Source organism: Scylla paramamosain, chromosome 20 (genome assembly GCF_035594125.1).
Source record: "Scylla paramamosain isolate STU-SP2022 chromosome 20, ASM3559412v1, whole genome shotgun sequence".
NCBI lineage: Eukaryota > Metazoa > Arthropoda > Malacostraca > Decapoda > Portunidae > Scylla > Scylla paramamosain.
Window position 1 is genome coordinate 8,337,975 of NC_087170.1, and position 22,360 is coordinate 8,360,334.

The 22,360-nt window shown below is 37.0% G+C and overlaps 1 protein-coding gene across 6 annotated transcripts in view; it reads right to left on the reverse strand.

The window, feature by feature from the left end:
• The window catches only part of LOC135110216 (gephyrin-like), a 46,676-nt gene that overhangs the window by 15,146 nt on the left and 9,170 nt on the right, over positions 1-22,360 (reverse strand). For 2 of the 6 annotated variants that reach the window (XR_010273155.1, XR_010273154.1), the window contains exons 3-10: positions 17,184-17,330; positions 16,830-16,990; positions 14,707-15,271; positions 12,436-12,676; positions 8,477-8,751; positions 6,788-6,973; positions 6,101-6,350; positions 4,540-4,613 (exon numbers count right to left, since the gene is read on the reverse strand). Coding sequence is in view for 4 of the 6 variants with exons in the window: in XM_064022283.1 (XP_063878353.1) it covers positions 6,123-6,350; positions 6,788-6,973; positions 8,477-8,751; positions 12,436-12,676; positions 14,707-15,271; positions 16,830-16,990; positions 17,184-17,330 (1,803 nt within the window). In the remaining 2 variants the exon portion in view is untranslated. Of the gene's footprint in view, positions 1-4,176; positions 6,351-6,787; positions 6,974-8,476; positions 8,752-12,435; positions 12,677-14,706; positions 15,272-16,829; positions 16,991-17,183; positions 17,331-22,360 lie in introns of those variants that run through there. The other 4 variants (XM_064022284.1, XM_064022282.1, XM_064022283.1 and 1 more) reach the window with 3 other exon arrangements.

Genomic DNA, 22,360 nt, shown 5'->3' on the forward strand with positions numbered 1-22,360 from the left:
GCTTAAAGGTGAATGAAGATGTTTCAAATATGAAAAATATTGGTAATTGCACAAGTCAGTTGACCTGCTGAACGGGAAAGGGAAGGCAGGAACCAGGACTTCCAAATCATCTCAGCCTGTGGACACTCAGTTGAGTTTCAAGGAGGGAAAATTGTGGTCCACGAACATTTTTGACAACTACACACACACTGCAGCTCTTTCCTGCCTCTTGGGGAATCACAGTCCCTTCCAGAGATTCTTAAGTATTAGTGCTTGTCATTTAAAAAGAGCTTGTGAACAAAGATGTCAGGAAAATTCTGTACATAGTAATCTGCTTCACAAATGCCAAATGTTATTCATTACTCTGGTTAGAATAATTTAATGCAGTCTCGTCAAGAATGTTAATATTGTCTCAGTTAGTTGTACAACATAAGTTGAACTTTGTCAGTTTTTATATTTGAAGTGGCCTGATTCTGCCATATGACGTGATGATGTGCCATAGCGAGTTGTTACTGTTTCTTGTTGAAGAGTGGGTGCAGTAGTGCACCATGATATTGAGAGTATGTACAGGTTCAGCTGTGACTTATTTTGTACCATAGTTTTACAATATTTTGTGAATGAGAGAATGACAAGTAGCCACATACTTATGCACATAATTTGCTCTATAATTAACACTTTAAAGCTTCAAAACAAAAGTAAAATGTGATGAAGCTAGTAGTAAATGGTATGCTTCTATGACTGAGAATGTTTTTATAATGGGCAGTTTAAAAAAAAAATGATTATTTGGAATAGATTGCATAAACTTGCAAGTATTGTTAATTTTCATTGAAAGAAAATCCTACTAAATACAGTTTCAAGTAGTGAAGGTTAGGGTACAAGTCCTGCAGCTAAGACATGCTCCCAGAAGATAATTAGTACTAATTAAGTAGCAGGTTCAGTATTGCATAGTTTACACCTGCAATAAAGTCTTCAAACACTACATAATTAGGCATGTTGTCTTTGATGCAAGTTACAATAATCAAAATTACCATGGGATGATTTTAGTAGCGAGTATAACATCAAATGTTTTAGGCATCAGGGGTCAACTCCAGTACTAGTGTTTTTTGGCTTAAAAAAAGCTCATAGAGAAAATCAAAGTTCAAACACTGATATGATTTTCTCATCTACATTAAACTCCCAATATACTGTATAGCTTACTTTAAAGGAGTAATGGAATACTAACTGTGCAAACAATATTAAAGTTTGTGGTTAAATAATATAAAATGGCTTGATGACTATGTTGCAACAGCACATATCACATGTTACAGATCCAGTGTTTATGGCACAGAATAATATCGTGTAGACAGCAAAAGACTGTAATCTGGTTAGAGGAATAGTTATTCAAATAAATTTACTTTGAGCCTTTGTTGCCAGTTTTAGAATTTTGCATCTATATCAGTGAATATATAATGCTTGAAACACTTGGGTTAGGCTTAGAGGTTAATTCTAAATAGAAACAGATCGCTCAAGAAAAAGGCTGCAGCTGACCACACACCATTCTAAATATAAACGTTAACACTATCTTGCCTAAGTCCTCCTTCTCTGCCATTGATTACATAACTGTGGCATAACTGTAATATGGTATGGCAAACAAGGCATTAAAATCAGTGTAAAAGACATTTATCAAGCCAAGACATGGCACATCCATTATATTCTCTTGAGGTTATAGTGAGCAACTGCAATATTATAGCAATTATTACCTGAATATGTAGTAAGTGGTATGAGGTCATTCTGGTGACATTTATACTGACAAACCTTTAATTTCATTTTATTAATTACCATCTTCATAATAACTCCAAATCTGGATGAACTGACATACTGAGTAATTGTGTTTAAGGTTTTAGAATTTCATGACCACATGACATTTTTTTAGGTTGCATCCAGAGAAAATATATTGAAGTGATGGTGATGGCGAGGGTCAAGGTAGGTGACCCATCTTCATGGGATTGTTGCTGTTGAAACTAGTAATTTATAATTGCTTCAGTTAAATTGTTATTGTGATGTACATGGGTAAGTGACTACTGTACATGATAGCATTTTAAGGCCACATGAAGATATTAATTATTGCATATTATCCTTGTGAAGCAGTTGATTTTGTTACTTTTATACTTTTCTCAAGGTACTTTTTTGCCCGTAAGAAGGCACCTCATGAATACCTAATAATGGATGCTATGTGCACCATTACTCTCATGTTGCTGTAGTGTATCTTATGCTTCTCAAACAGGCTGCCTCTGGCTGTGAAGTGTTTGAATTAATCAGGTGGGCTGTGTAGTGACATTGAGAGGCCTAAGGTTGTGAAGCCTGTGGGAGATGGAAGTGCCTACCTTTGATTATCAAAAGATGTGGATATTTGTTTATAAATGTTTCATGGTTTGCTAATGGTAGGAATATAGGCAGTTTGTCTGCATTCATTTATTGCATGCCTTACTTTAATTTCTTGAATGGTATAGCCGTACTACCAAAAAGAAATGTGTAATAATATAGGAAAAAACTTAAGCTATTTTAATTTTTATTTATTCATTTACTTTAAAACTATAAAATTATCTTCACTCAGTTTAACTTTGAATTCTTAAATTCCAAATCTAAAACGCACCTCATATACTCTGATTATTATTTCTAATTCAATTTTGTACACCCACTTTTGTACATTTTTAAAACAAATGGCAAAACATTTGTCCTCTGTTGAGAGACTAAAGTGGAAATTATTATATAGTAAAAGTATTATTGTTTGTTGTTGTGGGTGTAAAGGACAAGCCTTGAAGTGCTTTATGTTTCTACTGACAACCGCTTCAATGACTCGTATAAGTGTGACGAGTGTTCCTGTGTTGTATAATAGCAGGGTCTTGCTTTCAAGGCAGGGTGGTCAAATAAAGATTGTATATACAAACAGATTGATGTGTTTCCTTTTAGCCAAAAATGTGGAATTTCAGGCACAGCCAAAATTATAGAAACTTTCTAAATAACCACAAACATTCCATTCAGTATCAGCAAATATTTGACATACTTGCTAGCATAAGATGGATCTTTTTTACAAAACATTTTACCAGGTGTTTTGGATACAGGATAAACTTTTTTTTTCCCTGGAATGAGTTAATATATATGTTCTCAGAGAGAAAAGGAACAAAATTATTCTAAAATGAAGACAAAACATTAACAAATTACCCCCTTACTCTGCATTTTGGCTCAATGTGACAATTTATATTTCCCTCTCATTGCAGCAATATACAAGGGCCTCATATCTTCATCACTAAGTTGCATACAATTTCCCTACAAACTATACCACTTCTTGTTTGTCCACTGTCCATATTACCACTGTTATCTATTGTGTTCATGCTATGCCACCTATCTTTAGGGTTTTTTTTTATTACAATATTCTACAAATCTTCTATCAAAGGAAATTATCTATATTGATGCATCACTCCCTTGGAACATTCCCTAGGCATCTGTGTTCAATGCCTCGGACTCTTATTTTACTTGTTTCACTCATGTACTCTACATGTACATAGTCACACTAACAAACATTAACTGAATTAATACCCTCCCTCTATCCAGCACACACTCATATTGCACAAAATCCCCTATTCCTTGATTATCCCACAAAAATGTACTTCAACCCTTCTGTTCCTCTAAGTTTCTCTTCCTATGCCTGAACAACCTTCTTGGCAATCCTTGCACCTTCACACTCAACATCATATCCTTGATATTTAAGTTTCAGGTTATACACTTTATAACAGCATTACTGTTGTTAGCATGGTGCTTGAAAATCATACAATCAAATTATATCCAAAGGGTAAGGCTGCAAATTATTTATGAGTGAAAAATTATATTATGCACCAACTCAAACAACTGTTGTCCAACTCTGGAGTATTAGGAGAACTATAAGTGTACATATTCTGAGGTAGTATCAAGGCTGAAACATTAAATTTATGACAATGGGTTATCTTTAAGCCCACAGCTGTACAATAAAAGCTGAATGATATTGACAAAGGGCATGAGAGAGAGAGAGAGAGAGAGAGAGAAGGACAAGACATAAAAAGCTTCTGGGAAGTGCAGCTTCGAAGTCATTAAAACTGATGATTAAGATTGTAAAGGAAATGTAAAGAGTTATCTATATCACCCAGTTACTGCTATTACAATGAGGAATCTTTAGATTCAATGACATAAGGAAAAGTTTAGTAATTTGGTCACAGTAATTTGTTCTGTTCTACTAACACATTCAATGCATCAAATTAACAGTCTATCATCTTGAATCCTGATCAGACACAGATCATATCAGATTACAGCAAAAAGATACCTTATTCTACATTCATTAAGCCATGTTAAAACACTGCAAAATAGCTAATTGCAGTTCAATGGTTATGAATTCAAGAACAAAAAATGGTTTGATCTTCAGCATTAAATTTTCTGCACTACACTACACTTAAGATGTAACCAATAATCATTCATGTATCCAGACTATTTAGCCACCACTAGCTACAAAGAATGTAAACTGATTATATACAAATAAAATTAAACACTCACCACCCAGTGGAGGCTATTAGCACAGGAATCACATGTGGTCTGGCGGCAACAAGTGGTCCTCCACAAAGCAACATCTGCATCACCAAGGACTTCTTCAACCTAAGGAGTCTTTTTTTTTTTTTTTTTTTTTGGGTGTGTGTGTGTGTGTGTGTGTGCCCTTTGGCTTTTACCCAAGAAAGATAAATCTAAATGTTCCATAAGCACAAATGCAATTTCTTAGTGTATATTCCTAAATCTAACTTGTAATAATGTAGTTGAATAATGCTGGAATTACTATCAGTGCCATTTTCTTTCTTCAACATAAATAATAATTGAGATGGCATTAGGCTGGACACCTACAGATGGACACCTACATGACTGGACGCCTACATAGCCACCAATGGTCATATTTACTCCACAATGCAAAAACAAGAGTATTTAACTTAATAATAACAAAGTACACAAGAGGTCACAAATATAACATAATGGTGAGCATCATATTTCCAAAAAGTATGGAACAAATATACCAGCTAGCTTCCAATTCATTATCAAATCTTGTGACTGTTGTACTATTTCTATTTAATACAATCAAAAGTACCAAAAATGATACCTTCATCAAACACACTAACACTTGGTGCTTACTTTCAAGCTCTCACCTCACCAGCCACATGTTCCATGACAGGTACCACACTGCTGTAACCACTGTATGTGTACACAAGTCCAGGAAGACAGTACATTATCACTGAGACTATGAGCAAATTATAATTTACCTCATTGAGACTATGAGCAAATTATAATTTACCTAAGAGATTTTTTTCTAGCATACAGCAAATTATCTCACTTAACATGGTTGTATATACACTATACCCTTAAATTCTCAGACTGAAAGGGGGAAACAGCTCTCCAAGTATCACGAAATTCAGTCACTACCCATTCCTGAATGTTTATCCTTTGTCTCTTTTCCTCAAAAAACTGTATAGTATTTCTTTTATTTCAATGTTACTTTTGTCAAAAAGGAGCTTACCAATAATCCAACTTTTATTTTCTACACATGGTCTTTGTAATTTATGCATTTGTCTCCTATGGTCTTCATTTATTTCTTCATCCTTATTATATAAATCAGTAGAAGTCAACAGTTCTAGGCATCAGAGGTCAACTCCAATACTAGTAATTTTTGGCTTAAAAGTACATAAAAAAATCAAAGTTCAAACCCTGACGAGCTGCTGTAGGCAAACAAGGTTTGTGTACAGGTGATGCATGTGACTTTGTTCACTGGTGCCAGCTTGGTTTAAAAGAACAGGAATGGACTAATAGCAACTGACTAATAATATGTGTATAGCTGCTGGGATGAGAGTGAGGCTTCCTCACTCTCAGTCTCTTTTCCCAACATTCTGGTCAAGAAATGCTTTAGCTAAGCAAAAAGAGAATTATGCATTCAACCTTAAAACCATGTTTGAATCTTTATTTAATGGTTATGTCTAGACTTTTATTTAAAGATAACCAAACACAAAACCCCAAATTTCACTGCAACCCACGGTATCAATTCTACATTTACTCAATCTAAAACTCTTTGTTAGTATACCTTAATAACCAGAAGCACTGGTCTACATTCCCAGAAGGATGACTTCCACTGTTGATCCCTCAACCAAACTCTTGTTTTCTGAGCTAGCAGGAGGCAGCTTAAGCAAGGCTTGAGCTGAAGCCATGGAGAGGAGGCGAGAGGAAAGTTGATTGCCTGTTGAGTAGGCAAGTGGGACTTCTCCTCCTGGCCGCCACGACAGAAAAGCTCTGTGGTACTCCGGCCGTGGATCCAGTTGCATGGTTTCAGCCAGCTGCAATTTCAGAAGTGTTTGCAGTGAGGCCAAGTAGCTTGTGAAGTTAATAAAAGCAGTTTAAGTATCAATGAGTTGAGACAAATAGTTACAGCACAATTTTAATGAATGGCCATTAGAGCAACAGAATGACTACCTAGAAATTGTAAAACATGGTCTGGAGTAGCCAGAGAGCAAACAGAAATGAGTGGGGAGATTTAGGGGAGGAGGAGACCACTTATGATATATATATATATATATATATATATATATATATATATATATATATATATATATATATATATATATATATATAGATAGATATAGATGGTAAGTATACAAGACAAGCTTAACAGCTTGAGTACCTGAAGAGTGTGTCATTTGAAAGCTTGAGTACCTGAAGAGTGTGTGGTTTGAAAATAAACCACAGAAGAAGACATCCAAAACAAGGCACATACCTTAGCTTTGATGCAAATGTTCTCACACACTGCCCTCCCGCTCATTGTGCGACAAAGAGGCAGGAGGTAAAGGACAGAAGTGACAGCAGCAGAGACAGGGTTGCCAGGAAGACCAAGGATCAATTTCTTCTTGTTATGATAGTAACAGGTGGCAAAGGTGGTGGGCTTTCCTGGCTTCATGAACACCTTTAGACATGAAAAAACATGAACACCTTTAGACATGAAAAAAATTTAAGAAACAGATCATGTAGAATGCTTTACTGATCTTAACTTAGGTGCAATGTATTAAGAATAAGGCAGCATTAAGGACCAGTATCCACTATAAAAAGATAAATACAAGCAAACTCCAACTTATGAACATTTAGAAGAATAAATTAATATAATTTTGTCTTCTATCCTCATTTATAAATGGTGAATTCATATTCACAAAAATGGTACATCAAAACAATGCACAGCCTTCAAGACATCTTAGGAAAACACTCACTCAAGCCCCACACTCTCTCCCCTGGCAGAGGACAGCAGTCTCGTACATTCCCAGACATACAGTGAAAACCACCCACCTACTACACTGGCTAGAGAAAGCAAATTAAATAACCACTTTTCACTGGAGTTTCCTCTGAAGGCAACACATTCCTTTTATAAACACTATTGATAGATAATCTACATGACAAGCAGAACATTTACAGGATGTGCAGAAAGAGATCATGTAATGACAAGGATCAAGATGTGACTAATGTCTTCATAAACTTACATAGTGATGATGATGAATGACATCAGTACTAAGAATACCTCAGGAGATCTTTATAATGGATCAATGAATAAAATTGAATAGACATAGAACCCCAGATGGTGAATGGAAGAAGGAATGGGAGTGTATTGGTCTGTTGAAGAAATGAGAATGTCTGTTCATGGGAAGTAGTAGACTGATGTTGACATGATGATGAACAATTAATTGAATTACAGATATGAATGAAAACTTGAGTGAAAAGGTGTGGAAGGATTAAGATCAAGGTTGTGTGAGGACTAGACACTGCACAGCACAGCAATCCACCATCTGGTGAAAGAGGTCAACATAGGCAAGCATATAAGGATTCCTTCAAAATTATGGTGATGATTGAGATGGGGTAATGTAGTTCTTGTCCAGACCTCAACTCCATTAACAGGATTAAATGAAGGGTGAGCAAAATAACATTAGAAGTGGTATGAATGTGCTACATGTGGGGTAAATGAGATAATGAAAACTTTCATTAATTAGTGTAAAGGTGGTGACTGTCTTAGTGCTGTACAAAAATCTATGGGACTTGAGTCTTCTGAGAAGTGGAATGATTGAGTGAGTAAAGCAGAATGTTGGTAATATAACATGATGAAGGAAAATGGAAAGATACATCTGTCAGTATATGTACACAAGGGAGTACATGTAAAATCATAACCATACAAAAAGCGGGAAGATACAGCCAAGTGCTCCTTGATGTGCTGTGAAGGAATAATGAGAAGCTTGCTGAAACAATGATGGCAAGTTTTGGCAAAATAAGTTCATGCAGGGAGCAAGGTGAGAGATGTACATGTATTAACAGATCAAACATGTATTGACAACAACAAACATCCAAGCAGGTATGAAGCTTTCCAAATTAAGACTAGTTATCATATCAAATAAAAAATGACAGAAGAAAGACAACTGTAAACAGATACCTGAGCAAAGTGAATCTGGGCTTCAAAGTCAGAGAGGAGCACAGGCCTTAATACATCCCTCTCCCCCATGGACACTCCCCCAGAGGTAACCAGAATATCAGCATGGCTAAAGGCACTCCTTAGACTCTTAAGCAGCGCTGTGGGCTGGTCCCGTGCAATTCCAGCATCAAGCACAGGGTAGCTATGCTGCTGCAGAAGGGACATAATGGTGGTCTTATTGCTGTCTCTAATGTGACCTTCTCGAAGAGTCTCACCTGGCTCCTGCAGCTCATTACCTGTGGTCAGAGATGTGTAATGTCAAGGCAATTAAATATGTGAAGTTTACTGAAGTAATTTAGTCAACAATAAGGGACAAATTACTCCAATAACCATTGAGCAGTAACTGACAAACCTTAGAGGATTATACTATACAAACAATAATATTTATACAAAAAATCAGCACTTGATACATATTTGACAAATTGGACAATAGTATGATGTCTCTTAGACAGGAAAGAATTAATCAATATATTTTCATATTCCACATTAGTGTTCTTATTAGCATGTTATGAACCTGAAGCATGCCTGAGCAAAATGTGCTTTGCCCACCTCATGTTGTACCATACTTCCTCCACTCATGCCACTTCCTGCTACACAGAGCCATAACAGAAAATCATACTATAAATTTCAAGCAATACTGGTTTACACTTGCCTTCCTCCCTCATCTATTTGTAAGTACCTCCTTCAATGATCTATAATAACTCTATATTACTAGTATTTACAACTAACATAACCACAACTATAAATACATATCTATATATATATTCCATCACCAGAATCTCATGCACTTTATATTTCAGCCCAGAACCATGCCAAGTCTGTTCTCCAACTAGCCAAAAACTCCTTCATTAACAGAAAGTGTCAAAACCTTTCAAGATCTAACTCCCCTTGTGACTTCTGGCAACTAGCCAAAAATATCTTTGTTTCTTCTTCTTTCCCTCCTCTATTTCAACCAGATGGCACCATTGCTATCACATCTATTTCTAAAGCTGAACTCTTCACTCAAACCTTTGCTAAAAACTCTACCTTGGACAATTCTAGGTTTGTTCCTCCCTCTCCTCCACCCTCTGACTACTTCATGCCACCTATTAAAATTCTTCACAATGATGTTTTCCATGCCCTCACTGGCCTAAACTCTTGGAAGGCTTATGGACCTGATGGGGTCCCTCCTTTTGTTCTCTGAAACTGTGCCTCCGTGCTTGCACCTTACCTAGTCAAACTCTTTCAGCTCTGTCTGTTAACATCTACCTTTCCTTCTTGCTAGAAGTTTGCCTACATTCAACCTGTACCTAAAAAGGGTGACCATTCTAATCCCTCAAACTACCGTCCTATTGCTCTAATTTCCTGCCAATCTAAAGTTTTTGAATCTATCCTCAACAGGAAGATTCTTAAACATCTATCACTTTACAACCTTCTATCTGATCGCCAGTATGGGTTCCGATCAAGGCTTTCCTTACTGAGTCTTGGTCATCCTCTTTTAGAGATTTTGGTGAAACTTTTGCTGTTGCCTTGGACATATCAAAAGCTTTTGATAGAGTCTGGCACAAAGCTTTGGCTTCCAAACTACCCTCCTATGGCTTCTATCCTTCTCTCTGTAACTCCATCTCAAGTTTCCTTTCTGACCGTTCTATTGCTACTGTGGTAGACGGTCACTGTTCTTCTCTTAAATCTATTAACAGTGGTGTTCCCCAGGGTTCTGTCCTGTCACCCACTCTCTTCTTATTATTCATTAATGATCTTCTAAACCAAACTTCTTGTCCTATCCACTCCTACGCTGATGATACCACCCTGCACTTTTCCACGTCTTTTCATAGACGTTCAACCCTTCAGGAGGTAAACATTTCACGCAGGGAAGCCACAGAACGTTTGACTTCTGATCTTTCTAAAATTTCTAAATGGGCCAGAGTAAACTTGGTATTGCTCAATGCCTCAAAAACTCAATTCCTCCATCTATCAACTCAACACAACCTTCCAGACAACTATCTCCTCTTCTTCAATGACACTCAACTGTCCCCCTCTTCTACACTGAACATCCTCGGTCTGTCCTTTACTTATAATATGAACTGAAAACTTCACATCTCATCTCTAGCTAAAACAGCTCCTATGAAGTTAGGTGTTCTGAGATGTCTCCACAAGTTTTTCTCACCCCCCCAGCTGTTAACTCTGTACAAGGGCCTTATCTGTCCATGTATGGAGTATGCTTCACATGTCTGGGGGGGGTTCCACTCACACTGCTCTTCTAGACAGGGTGGAATCAAAAGCTTTTTGTCTCATCAACTCTTCTCCTCTAACTGACTGTCTTCAGCCTCTCTCTCACCACCACAATGTTGCATATCTAGCTGTCTTCTACCACTATTTTCATGCTAACTGCTCTTCTGATCTTGCTAACTGCATGCCTTCTCTCCTCCCGCGGCCTCGCTGCACAAGACTTTCTTCTTTCTCTCATCCCTATTCTGTCCACCTCTCTAATGCAAGAGTTAACCAGTATTCTCAATCATTCATCCCTTTCTCTGGTAAACTCTGGAACTCCCTGCCTGCTTCTGTATTTCCACCTTCCTATGACTTGAATTCCTTCAAGAGGGAGGTTTCAGGATACTTATACTTATTCATCAATTTTTGACTACTGCTTTGACCCTTTTAGGGGACTGGCATTTCAGTGGGCTTTTTTTTTTTTTTTTATTGAATTTTTGTTGCTCTTGGCCAGTGTCCTTCCTGCATAAGAAAAAAAAATATATATACATATATTATTATGTAGGTATATTATGAATCATGCTTTGTGGCAGGGACTCAGAAAACTACCACAGTATCCCCTGGATGTTGCAAGAGGTGAATAAAAGGGATGAAGCGAGGGGACTAGGAACCCCTTTTTCTGTAGGGTGTCCTACAAAGAAAATAATTACAGAAGATATAAACAAGCATGTAACTATAAATAAATACTAATTAAAAGTTCTAGCACATCTGCTGTGCTTTGCTTAGCAGGAAGCAAGACTAGCATGATGTTGAGATGTCATCAGGAGCACAGGGCTTATTTCACTTGGGCTTACCACACTGATGCAGTTACTGTATTTCTCCCTATATAAGACACATTTTTAAAGAAAATTTTCAAAAAATCACCATGGGTCTTACACCCTCAGTGGTTAGATTTTGGCAGCCCAAGGGGTTATTGTTACAGGTACAAGAGTAACTAATACCCAAAACACCTCTGCTTGACACATTAATTCCCAGATGTCTCCATAATTAAATATATTTGTTTATAAATTATTTGATAATTAATGATTACAAATCAAAATAATGCTAAGATATAGAATGAACAAAGTGAGTCAGATTATTTTCTTGACATTAATATGAGAAGTCCATTGTCCAGCACAGTGACAATAACGGACAGAGGTGATTCACTCTCGCTGTGATGCACAGTTAAGCACAAAAATAAGTCAGTTTCATTCACTCTTAAAACATGGAGTCAGAATTTTGGAATTTTAAGGGCACAGTGGAATAATATTTCTTTTGAGATGTAGGGAGAGCAGCAAGGACAGACAGGCAAGACAAGATGGAGCTGCAGGCGTGTGAGCTGAATCCAAAAGCCGTATCTATGCTTGCAGAGTGGGAGTCAATACATTGTTATTCTGTCTCTACTCTTTGAGCTAAAATACCAATGGATTGAATAATAACATCAATGCAAAGGAAAAAATAAAGGGATTTGTTATGGTATTTTTAAGATTCTACGTTAAATATTAAAGGAAATATAACTAAGAATAAGCATGATTTTTTTTTTTTTTATGTAGATTTAACTTTTTCCTAAGTATATCTTGCCAAACTATGGGTCAATCTTGTACTCCAGTGCATTCTATATGGTGAGAAATATGGTATTCATGATAATGAGTGACTCAAAGGCAACTCAATTTAAAAACATAGAAAGATACCAGTTGAAAGGACTGCCACCACAGGTTTTCTGACAACCAAAACATTGGTGACACCAACAGTGGCCAGGAGTCCCATCTCAGATGGTCCTAGAAGAGTGCCTTGGGACAGGATCTTCTCCCCAACTCTGATGTCACACCCAAGTGGCCGAATGTCTTGTCCAGCATGAGGAGTCTTCAGGATCTTAATCTCTAATTCAGTGCAGCCATCCTCAGCCTCTTTGGTTAGCTCTGTGTCCTCCACCTGAAGAATATAGTCATTGCTAAAATCTAATTTCACAATACTAGACTGAAGACATAACCTACATACAAACATATATATTATCAAGGCTGTCACCCCAAAAGAAGGGGTAACCAAGACAAGGCACACAACTTCCACATTTACACTAATTCACTCCACTTTTGTAGCTCCTTAGTCTCCAACGGAGAAGAGAAAGTTATCCTGCCCTTACTTTACTTGGATCAGTCACACAGCTAGGACAGCTTCATGAAAAACAAGCAAGCAAGAACTCTCCCTACCACACCTGACTGCCCCAACCTGTGTAAGACTAGTGATATGTAGTACCTCCCTCAGAGGTCATAGGGTAGCATTATTCCTCATGCATTAACAACTGCTCTCCATTCGCTTCTGTCACATAATCATTCTACTATGCTCCAGTGTCAGTCCTCTTCTCTTTAAGGCCTCTTTTACACTACCTATCCATCCCTTACATGGTCTACCTTGCAAATTCACATCTCACTTAATTTTACTATCTTCTCCACAAGCCTATCATTCACCATTCTCTCAACATGTCCATACCATCTCAGCACACATTGCTCAGCCCATCCTGCCAAGTCTCTCACAATATGTGTTCTCTTTCTCACTTCCTCATTTCTGACTGTCCATTTTTATGATGTGTGGTCAATAAATTATCTATCTATCTATCCATCTATCCAAGTTACTCCACACAGACTCCTTAGACATCTCATCTCCATTACATTCAACCTCTTCTCGTTCTCTACTCCCATACTCAAAGCTCATCACCATACAGTGCAGTAGGCACTACCATTCCTTCATACAATATTCTCTTTACATTCATTCAAAGTGCCCTACTCACAGTCTATTCATACTTTCTAACACTTTTCCTGCTTTCTTCACCCTAGCTCTAATCTTTGTCTCTACTCCTCCATCCACCACTACTCTAGATCTAAGATATTTGAAAGAGTCTACCTCCTCCAGCTCCTTACCATTCAGCCTTATATTTATTCTACTACCTGCCTCTCTGGTGCACCTCATTATGTTACTCTTTTCTGCATTTACCTTCAGTTTCCCTCTCTTACATATCCAACCAAACTCACCTACCAAGTTAGTTTACTTCTCTGTATCTGCTACCAATGTTACATAATTCACAAACAGCAACTGATTCACACTCCATTCTTTACCCTCTGTTGTTAGCAGACCCAATCCTCTACCCAACAGCCTAGCATTAACTTCCCTAACCATACCATCCATACAGATTTTAAACAGCCATGGTGACATTACACATCTGTCAATCTCATTTTGACCAGAAACCATTCTCCTGTGCTATTTCCTACTTTTACACATGCTCTATTGTTCTCATAAAAGCTTTCTACTCCTTTTAACAACCTACCACTAACATCCACAACTTAAAAGACATCTTACATTCCTTCCCAATCAATTCTACTACATGCTTTCTATTACATCTACAAAACCCTAGAATACTTCTTTTCCTTTTGCTAAATATTTTTCACAAATCTCTCTTACAGCAAACACCTTATCTACACTACCCCTCCCTCTCCTGAAGCCTCTTTGTACATCACACATTACTCCATCTCTACCTTCTCCGATTCTCCTTATCAATACATCAATATACACCTTACATACCACACTCAACAAACTGATACCTCTGTAATTAGACCACTCATTAACTTGAAAATAAAATAGAACTTGAAAATAAAATAGAAGATTTGGCTGTCTAATATAACATCTTACCTATGTATGTGTAATCTTCATTGCAATAACTCATCTATGACGATTACCAATACATACTCTAGTGTGATCTCAACTGATCAAAAAAGTTAAACAGGATCATAAATCAGAAATGCATGTTATTATTTCTAAATAGTGCATGTATCAGATATGACAATGGATACTCAACTATACAGCCACAAGATCAATCATTAAGTATATGTTAACTGACTATCTTTTCATTCCTTTTGCTAATTTATCAAGTAAGATAATCAGAACCTGCCACTAACAACAGAAAACATCACCTGCACCACAGCGTCAGCTCCAGGAGGAACAGGGGCACCAGTGCTCACCCGCACACACACGCCACTGGTCACTGTCTTCATCTCAGGACTACATCCTGCAGTTGAATCACCCCTCACCACCCGCAGCCCAGTTCCATCAGCAGCCAGGACTGCATACCCATCCTTTATTGAAGCAGGAAATGGAGGCAGTGGATCTTTTGCATGAATGTCTTCAGCCAGAACAAATCCTAGGGCATTTTTAATGGAGAGATTTTCCGTCATGCACTGCTCTGCTTGTGAAAGAACAGTCTCCACAGCTTGGGAAACTGAAATCATTGGGTAAGGAGATTTCCTGGGGCGGCGAGACACATGCGAAACGTCAGCCTTCGACTCTCCATTTTCTTGGTGGTGATGGTGGTGGTGATGGTGGTGGTGGTGACCACAAGGATGGTGGTGATGGTGATGGTGGCCCCCAGTAGTTCCACACTTCACACCTTCAGACTGAAGCACATTGTGTGTGGCCTCCACCTCATCCTTCCAGCCCATAATGAGGCTCACTGCATGTGGAATGGCTGGAGAAATAAATCTGTTGAAAGTTTGAATTATGTTATTTATCATAGCTCATAAAGAAATACAACATATGCATACTTCTGAAATGCTCCTTTTTTAGGCTGCTGTCCTATGGGATGTTTTTTACTACTGCTAATCACTTCCTTAACACACTTGGTACAAGGATGCCTGAAGGCCAATGCAGTACATGCTGCCTATTAGCCATATCATTGGGTTATGACAACCATACTTGTTTCACACTGTTTATAATTGCATGTGTGTGTGGTAAGTTATAAGTGAAGCATACTTGTTATTTCTTTCTCACAAACATGTGCCTTGTCTTAATGATGAAATAAACATATGACAGCATTTGGCTTATTCTCACCTTACACTAATGGGAAATAGAGAAAGCAAACATATTACCTAAGTTAAACACAACCATGATGCTTTATATAACACAATGCTTCTGCCATAATCTGTGACAAAAGTTAACAATAGAAGTTTCAACAGAGAACTTCCCTTTAAAGCAATAATCTTGAAAAGTTGAAACACCTCAAACAATAAAAGCTTATTGTCCTAAATCAAAAAAGTAAATGTCACCACTTCTTGATTTTCACAAAAACACACAAGATTGCCATTACTGATGTAGTTTAGAAAGATCCTATGATTTAGTCCATTTAAAAAAATTTCTGCTAACTTCATTATTACTATTCATCTGACACCTTATTGCCTTTAGGAACTTGATGCAAGGTAATGGTACTGAGTGAAAAGCTAGTACGAGTTGTAGTTGAAGAAATGATGCCTAAATTATGAATAGAATAAAGTTTTATTTACAATACAAACTTGTGAAAAAAAAAGGTACATATAAACAGGGTGTCCTGTGAGTTAAGATACATACTTCAGGATCTGATAGTTCAAGTAATTCCAAGTCAAAAATACTCTATTCATATATGCTGTGTTTTGCTTAATTTTACTAGAAATTAACGTGCAAGTTGTGATTTGTGAGAGCTGCTTGCCTGGGTGGCCTCAGCCTCCTTCCTCCCCTCCTTGACTCACTACCTACTCAAGTGGCACCATGCATAAATTAGTGATAATTTTTTGTGCACAATCTACACAGTCAAAGTCTTACAGGAAACAGTTAGGAAATGACAGATTAAATTTTTGTATGTATCAATGAAAAAAATGTACAGGTAACACAATACAGCACAGCAACGTGTATAATAGAGCATTTTCAACTTAGAATTATTTCAACGATCAAATCCCAAAGTATATACCTTAACTCGTGGGACATCCTGTGTGTGTGTTTATATATATATATATATATATATATATATATATATATATATATATATATATATATATATATATATATATATATATATATATATATATATATATATATATATATATATATATATATATATATATATATATATATATATATATAATCATAACTGATTTGGAAACAGAGAGCCTCGGTCCTGGCAAAGTTGTAAGATATTTCAGATAACACTTGAGTAACAGAGACAGGGAAAAAGGATCTCAAGTGATGTAATATAATTATGAAAATTTACACACATTAGAGTTTGCTTTACCTAAGACACTCCTCTGAACCTTTCCTGCTTCCCGGAAGAGTGGCTATGAGGGTCTTTCCCCTCATGCCACACACAGGCCGCGACAGCATGGCCAGTGGGGTGACCTTCAGGGACTCTGTCAGCATGCATGTGGTGAGCCCTGGGGCCTCCTTTTCTATCACCTGCACCCAACCAACACAATAAGGGAAGCAGTACATGGAGACACTCATAAAAATTATAAATAAATCAACAGAAAAACACTACACTGATAAAAACTTGTGTAATCAAATCAAAATAATTTTAGGACAATGTGTGAATTAAATTAATGACTTCAATTATTCCTTTATGTTTCAATTACATGAGTAGCTTTCTTACTTTCTTGACAGCTTCAGGAGTCACATCTCGTTCAGCAAATCCCGTCCCTCCTGTGGTGAGGATGAGATGCACCTCTTCCTCACACCACTCCCTTAGCTTCTCCTCAATCAGTGCAAGGTCATCGGAGACACAAGAGTACTTGCACACCTAAGTATATCATCATTATCAACCACAGGTTTTAACATTCACAAAATTAGGTTTTTCACATCAGCAAAAGAATCATAATATTCACCTGAAGCCTTTAAACATTTAAGAAAAAAAGGGACCACACCAAAGGATTAGTCAAGCATATGAAGGACACACCTGAAAGCATGCATGAAAAGGTGCACCTGAAGGAGGATATGGTGTAGGGAGAGGAAAAAAGAATCTTAAGGATTGGTGTGGATGAAAATAGTCTGAAGTACAGTAAGATGAATGAAAGTCAGCACTTGTTGACCTGGAAGATGAAAGTAAAAGGAATGAAGACTCCTAAGCACTTCAGCAGTGTCTGGGAAACCTCCAGGAAGGTGAGCAATCAAAACAGGAGACATGCAAAAATGAGTGACACAAACACTGCCAAAGACAGAAAATCTGGAATGTATATATATATGGAGAAATACAATGTTAAAAAGAGGGCACCCTACACATAATGTTATATAAATAGAGAAATACGATATTCAAAAAAGATATACAGATGCTGTCATATGTGGAAAAATACAACGTTAAAAAGGGACAACAGCATACAGGCAGTCCCCTAGTTATGAAAAGTAACAAAAATTTAGATATCAAAAATAATTTTAAGGGTTATGGCTTTTTTTTTATTAGCAATTCAAATAACACATCATACACGAGTCCACACTGCTCAACACCTGGCACTACTGGAACATAAAGCAGTCCCCCCAGTTATGTTTTGGACTTAAAACAACAAAAACAATGACAAATTATTTTCCTTATTTACAATTTATATTTCTCCAGCATGCATCAGACATGGCAAAGCAGTAGGAATGGTAGCAGTGGATGCAGAACATGACTAAGGCAACTACAGTAAGTGAACATAATCAGGAGAGTGTAAGGAAGCCACATGATGCAGCACATGTACTTTCACTGAAATTGGTGACTGTTTGAATGATTTTAAAGAACATGGAATGTATTCTCAAGTAGTGAATTGCTTCAATAAGGCACGAGAGCATGGTGGTGGCACCAACACTGTGCTGGGTCCAGAAAGCAGTGTACACATTAACATGAGACTGGTAATACAATGCAGGTATAAAAAGCTTATGAAGGCCTACTCTAACAATTATCTATCATACTTTTTTTTATTGTACAGTAAAATCCCTCTTATCCGGCATCAACGGGACCGCCGACGTGCCGGATACTTGAATATTGCCGGATACTTGAATAGAAGTGAAATTATGTCCACAATCACCATCCTACACTCACGCATCTTACCATAACAAAGATCAGCTGATCTGATCAGCTGCTCAAGTGTAAGCACAACACACTTCCTCTTTTCTACAACTTAAGGCATGATGAAGGCTTCAGGTGATAAACAGAGCACACGCGGGACTGAGTCACTGAGTAAACACAGTGCAGTGGGCCACGGGTGGCGTGAAGCAGTGCGCTCTGGTGGCGAGGGGATAAAGTATGCCTCGCGCGGGAATTTTAATCGATTTTATAAGTACACATTGATTTTTATTGATTTTAAGGCTCGGGGAAAAATGTGCCGGATACTTGAAGCTGCCGGATACTCAAATGCCGCATGAGAGGGATTTTACTGTATAATGAATGTTGGGCGTATCTCCAAAACGATCAGGAATGTGGGTAGGATGTTGCACCAGTTGCTCTAGGTCGTGGAGGATAGCAAGGGTCACCAGGATGGTCAGTGAAAGGAGAGGAAAGCCAAAGCTGGTGGTGGACATTGAAGTCTCCAAGGATGGAGATCTCCAGAAAAGTGAAAAAGAGTCAATGTGCTCCACTTTGGAAATTAAGTAGTCAAAGAATTTCTTATAGTCAGAGGAGTTAGGTGAGAGGTATACAGTACAGATAAATTTAGTTTGAGAGTGACTCTGTAGTCATAGCCAGATGGTGGAAAACTTGGAATATTCAAGAACGTGGGCACTAGAGCAGGTTATGTCATTGCGCACATAAACGCAATATCCAGCTTTGGAATGAAAATGAGGATAGAGAAAGTAGGAGGGAACAGAAAAGTGACTACTGTCAGTTGCCTCAGATACATGTGTTTCAGTGAGGAAAGATGAGGTTTGGTAGAGGAGGGGGTGGTGTTCTACAGATTGAAAATTAGATATAAGACTGTGAATGTTGCAGAAGTTAATGAAGAAAAAGTTGAGGGGGTGTCAAGACACTTAGGGTCAATACCAGAAGAGCAGTCCAACCTGGGGACATTTGTGGTACCCTCCCCAGATGGGAACTCCAAGGCTGGTGCAGGAGTTGCAATGATAATTTTGAGTGAAGGGTGAGTGTGTGTAATTAGGTGCATATAGTTTTGTGTATAGGAAGGGAGTTGTCTTTAGAGGGCAGGCTGTGACTGTCCCCTTGTACTGTGAGAAACAAAGAGAAATGTTCTGTGAGGTCACAGCTGAGTTTAATGATAAGCTCACAGCACCCCCTGATCCAGTACTTTTAGACCTCACTGGGGGTAATTATTGTTTTGGCAGGTGCCTACTGCCTTATTGACATCACTGCCCACAGGTACATTCGTCAGGCCCTGAAACCCTGGAGTGTTTAAAGGCTTTGTTCACATGAAAATAACCATTTTTGTGACTATATATATATATATATATATATATATATATATATATATATATATATATATATATATATATATATATATATATATATATATATATATTAATTATTTGTGTGAGACTGATTTATATCATTGCCCACAGGTACTAGAGAGAAAAATGTAAATTCCCTGGGGAAATTAGCTCAGCTTTCTTAGTTTTAAAGAAAAAGGAACAAATTTTTTTTAATTTAACATTTAGTGTGTTTTTTTTTTTTTTTAGTTAAGAGATGTACATCCACTTTGAAATTAATTTACCTAGGTTTTTGGGGGAAAAACTCCAAATTTAGGATGTGAACTTCTAAGGTGATTTTTTTTTTTTTTTATGCAACAGTAATACACCAGTGATACACAAAAAACTGAATGTAATACCTACCAAACTATCAAAAATTAACTACCAAAAATTAAGGAAAACCTTAATTGTTATGATTTATTAATTTAAATTTTATAATCATGAATTGATTAGGCATCATTGTTCCCAGTATAGGAGGTCCACAACTCCAAGGTAAACAGAACTAATTTCTAGAAATATCATTGCAAATCAGGAGAGAGAAAAATAATTTGAAAACTTAATTTGTTATTTAGAAACTAACATCAATAAAACTCAAATTGGTTATATATATATATATATATATATATATATATATATATATATATATATATATATATATATATATATATATATATATATATATATATATATATATATATATATATATATATATATATATATATATATATATATATATATATATATATATATATATATATATATATATATATATATATATATCAAATCAAATCAAAACTAGATTGAACTTTAAACTTAATCAAAGCAAAAGAACTGCAACATCAACTTTAAGTCAACACCCAATTTTAAATTGAAGCATTTTAATTAAAAACTACAAATAAAGCCATGCTCTCCCCCCCACTCCCTTATGACGCATACAGTAAATAAAAATAAGTCAATGAATCAGTAACAAAATCAAAAAATCTGCAAAGAGAAATGTACAGGGACAAGCACTGCCAGCATCATAACCATGAAAAGGCAGAAGTCAAGACCATCATAAACTGAGGACCCCCTGTATATATAAGCAATTATATGATTGTCTTTGGATTTAGGCTTCTTTATATTTTCCAAAAATAAATGAATACCAAGCAAAAGTAACTGAAATTAACATTAAATGCAGCTGATGGGGTGCTGGTTAGTTCTGCGGAAGAGATTAGTAAAATTTTGAACGCGCATTTTTAAACCATCTTCACCCAGGAAAACATGCAGGAAATGTTGGATAGTGAGCAGATTTTTAGAGCAGAAGAGAATGAGAAGCTGACAGTTATTTCCATAACTAAAGAGATAGTGGAACAAGAGATAGATTGACTAAAATAATTCAAGTCACCAGGACCAGACAAAATGTATCCCAGAGTACTTAATAATGGTGTTCCTCAGGGTTCTGTCTTGTCACCCACTCTCTAACTATTATTGATCAATGATCTTCTAAACCAAACTTCTCCTTTCCACTCCTACCACTCTGCACTTTTCCACATCTTTTTGTTGATGTCCAACCCTTCAGGAAGTAAACCACTCATGCAGGGAAGCCGCAGAAAGCCTGACTTCTGATCTCCTTAAAATTCCTGATTGGAGTAGAGCAAATTAAGTAATGTTCAATGCCTCAAAAACTCAGTTCCTCCATCTATCAACTTGACATGACCTTCCAGATATTTATCCCCTCTTCTTCAATGACACTCAACTGTCCCCCTCTTCTAAACCGAACATCCTCAGTCTGTCCTTTACTTATAATCTGAACTGGAAACTTCACATCTCATCTCCAGCTAAAGCAATTTCTATGAAGTTAAGCATTCTGAGTCATCTCTGCTAGTTTTCTCACCCTCCCCTCCCACCCAAGCTGCTAACTCTGTACAGGAGCCTTATCTGTCCATGTATGGAGTTTGCTTTAAATGTATTGGAGGAAGGGGGTTCCACTCACACCAATATTTTAGACAGGGTGGAATCACAAGAAGTGAGGGAAGAGGTGACAAAAATAGTGAACTTAAACAAGGAGTACTGTGAAGAAATTAAGAAACTCAAGGAAAGAATAAAGAGTTAAAGAAAACTTTGCAAGAGAGAGAGGTTAGGATTGGAGAAATGAAAGAGTTAGTGACAGAGGAAGTCAAAAAGTTGGAAAGAAGACAGAGAACAACAAAAGGTGGGCATGGAGGAGATAATACGGCAACAGCAACAAAAACACAATAAGAATATGGAAAAGAAAGTGATTAAAATAATAAAGGAAAAAAATAATCTTGTGAGAGACACAGTACAGAGAAAGATGTGTGTGGTGGTATTTGGGGTCAAGGAGAACTTACCCATGAAAATAGCTAGAGAGAAAGAAGTGAAAAT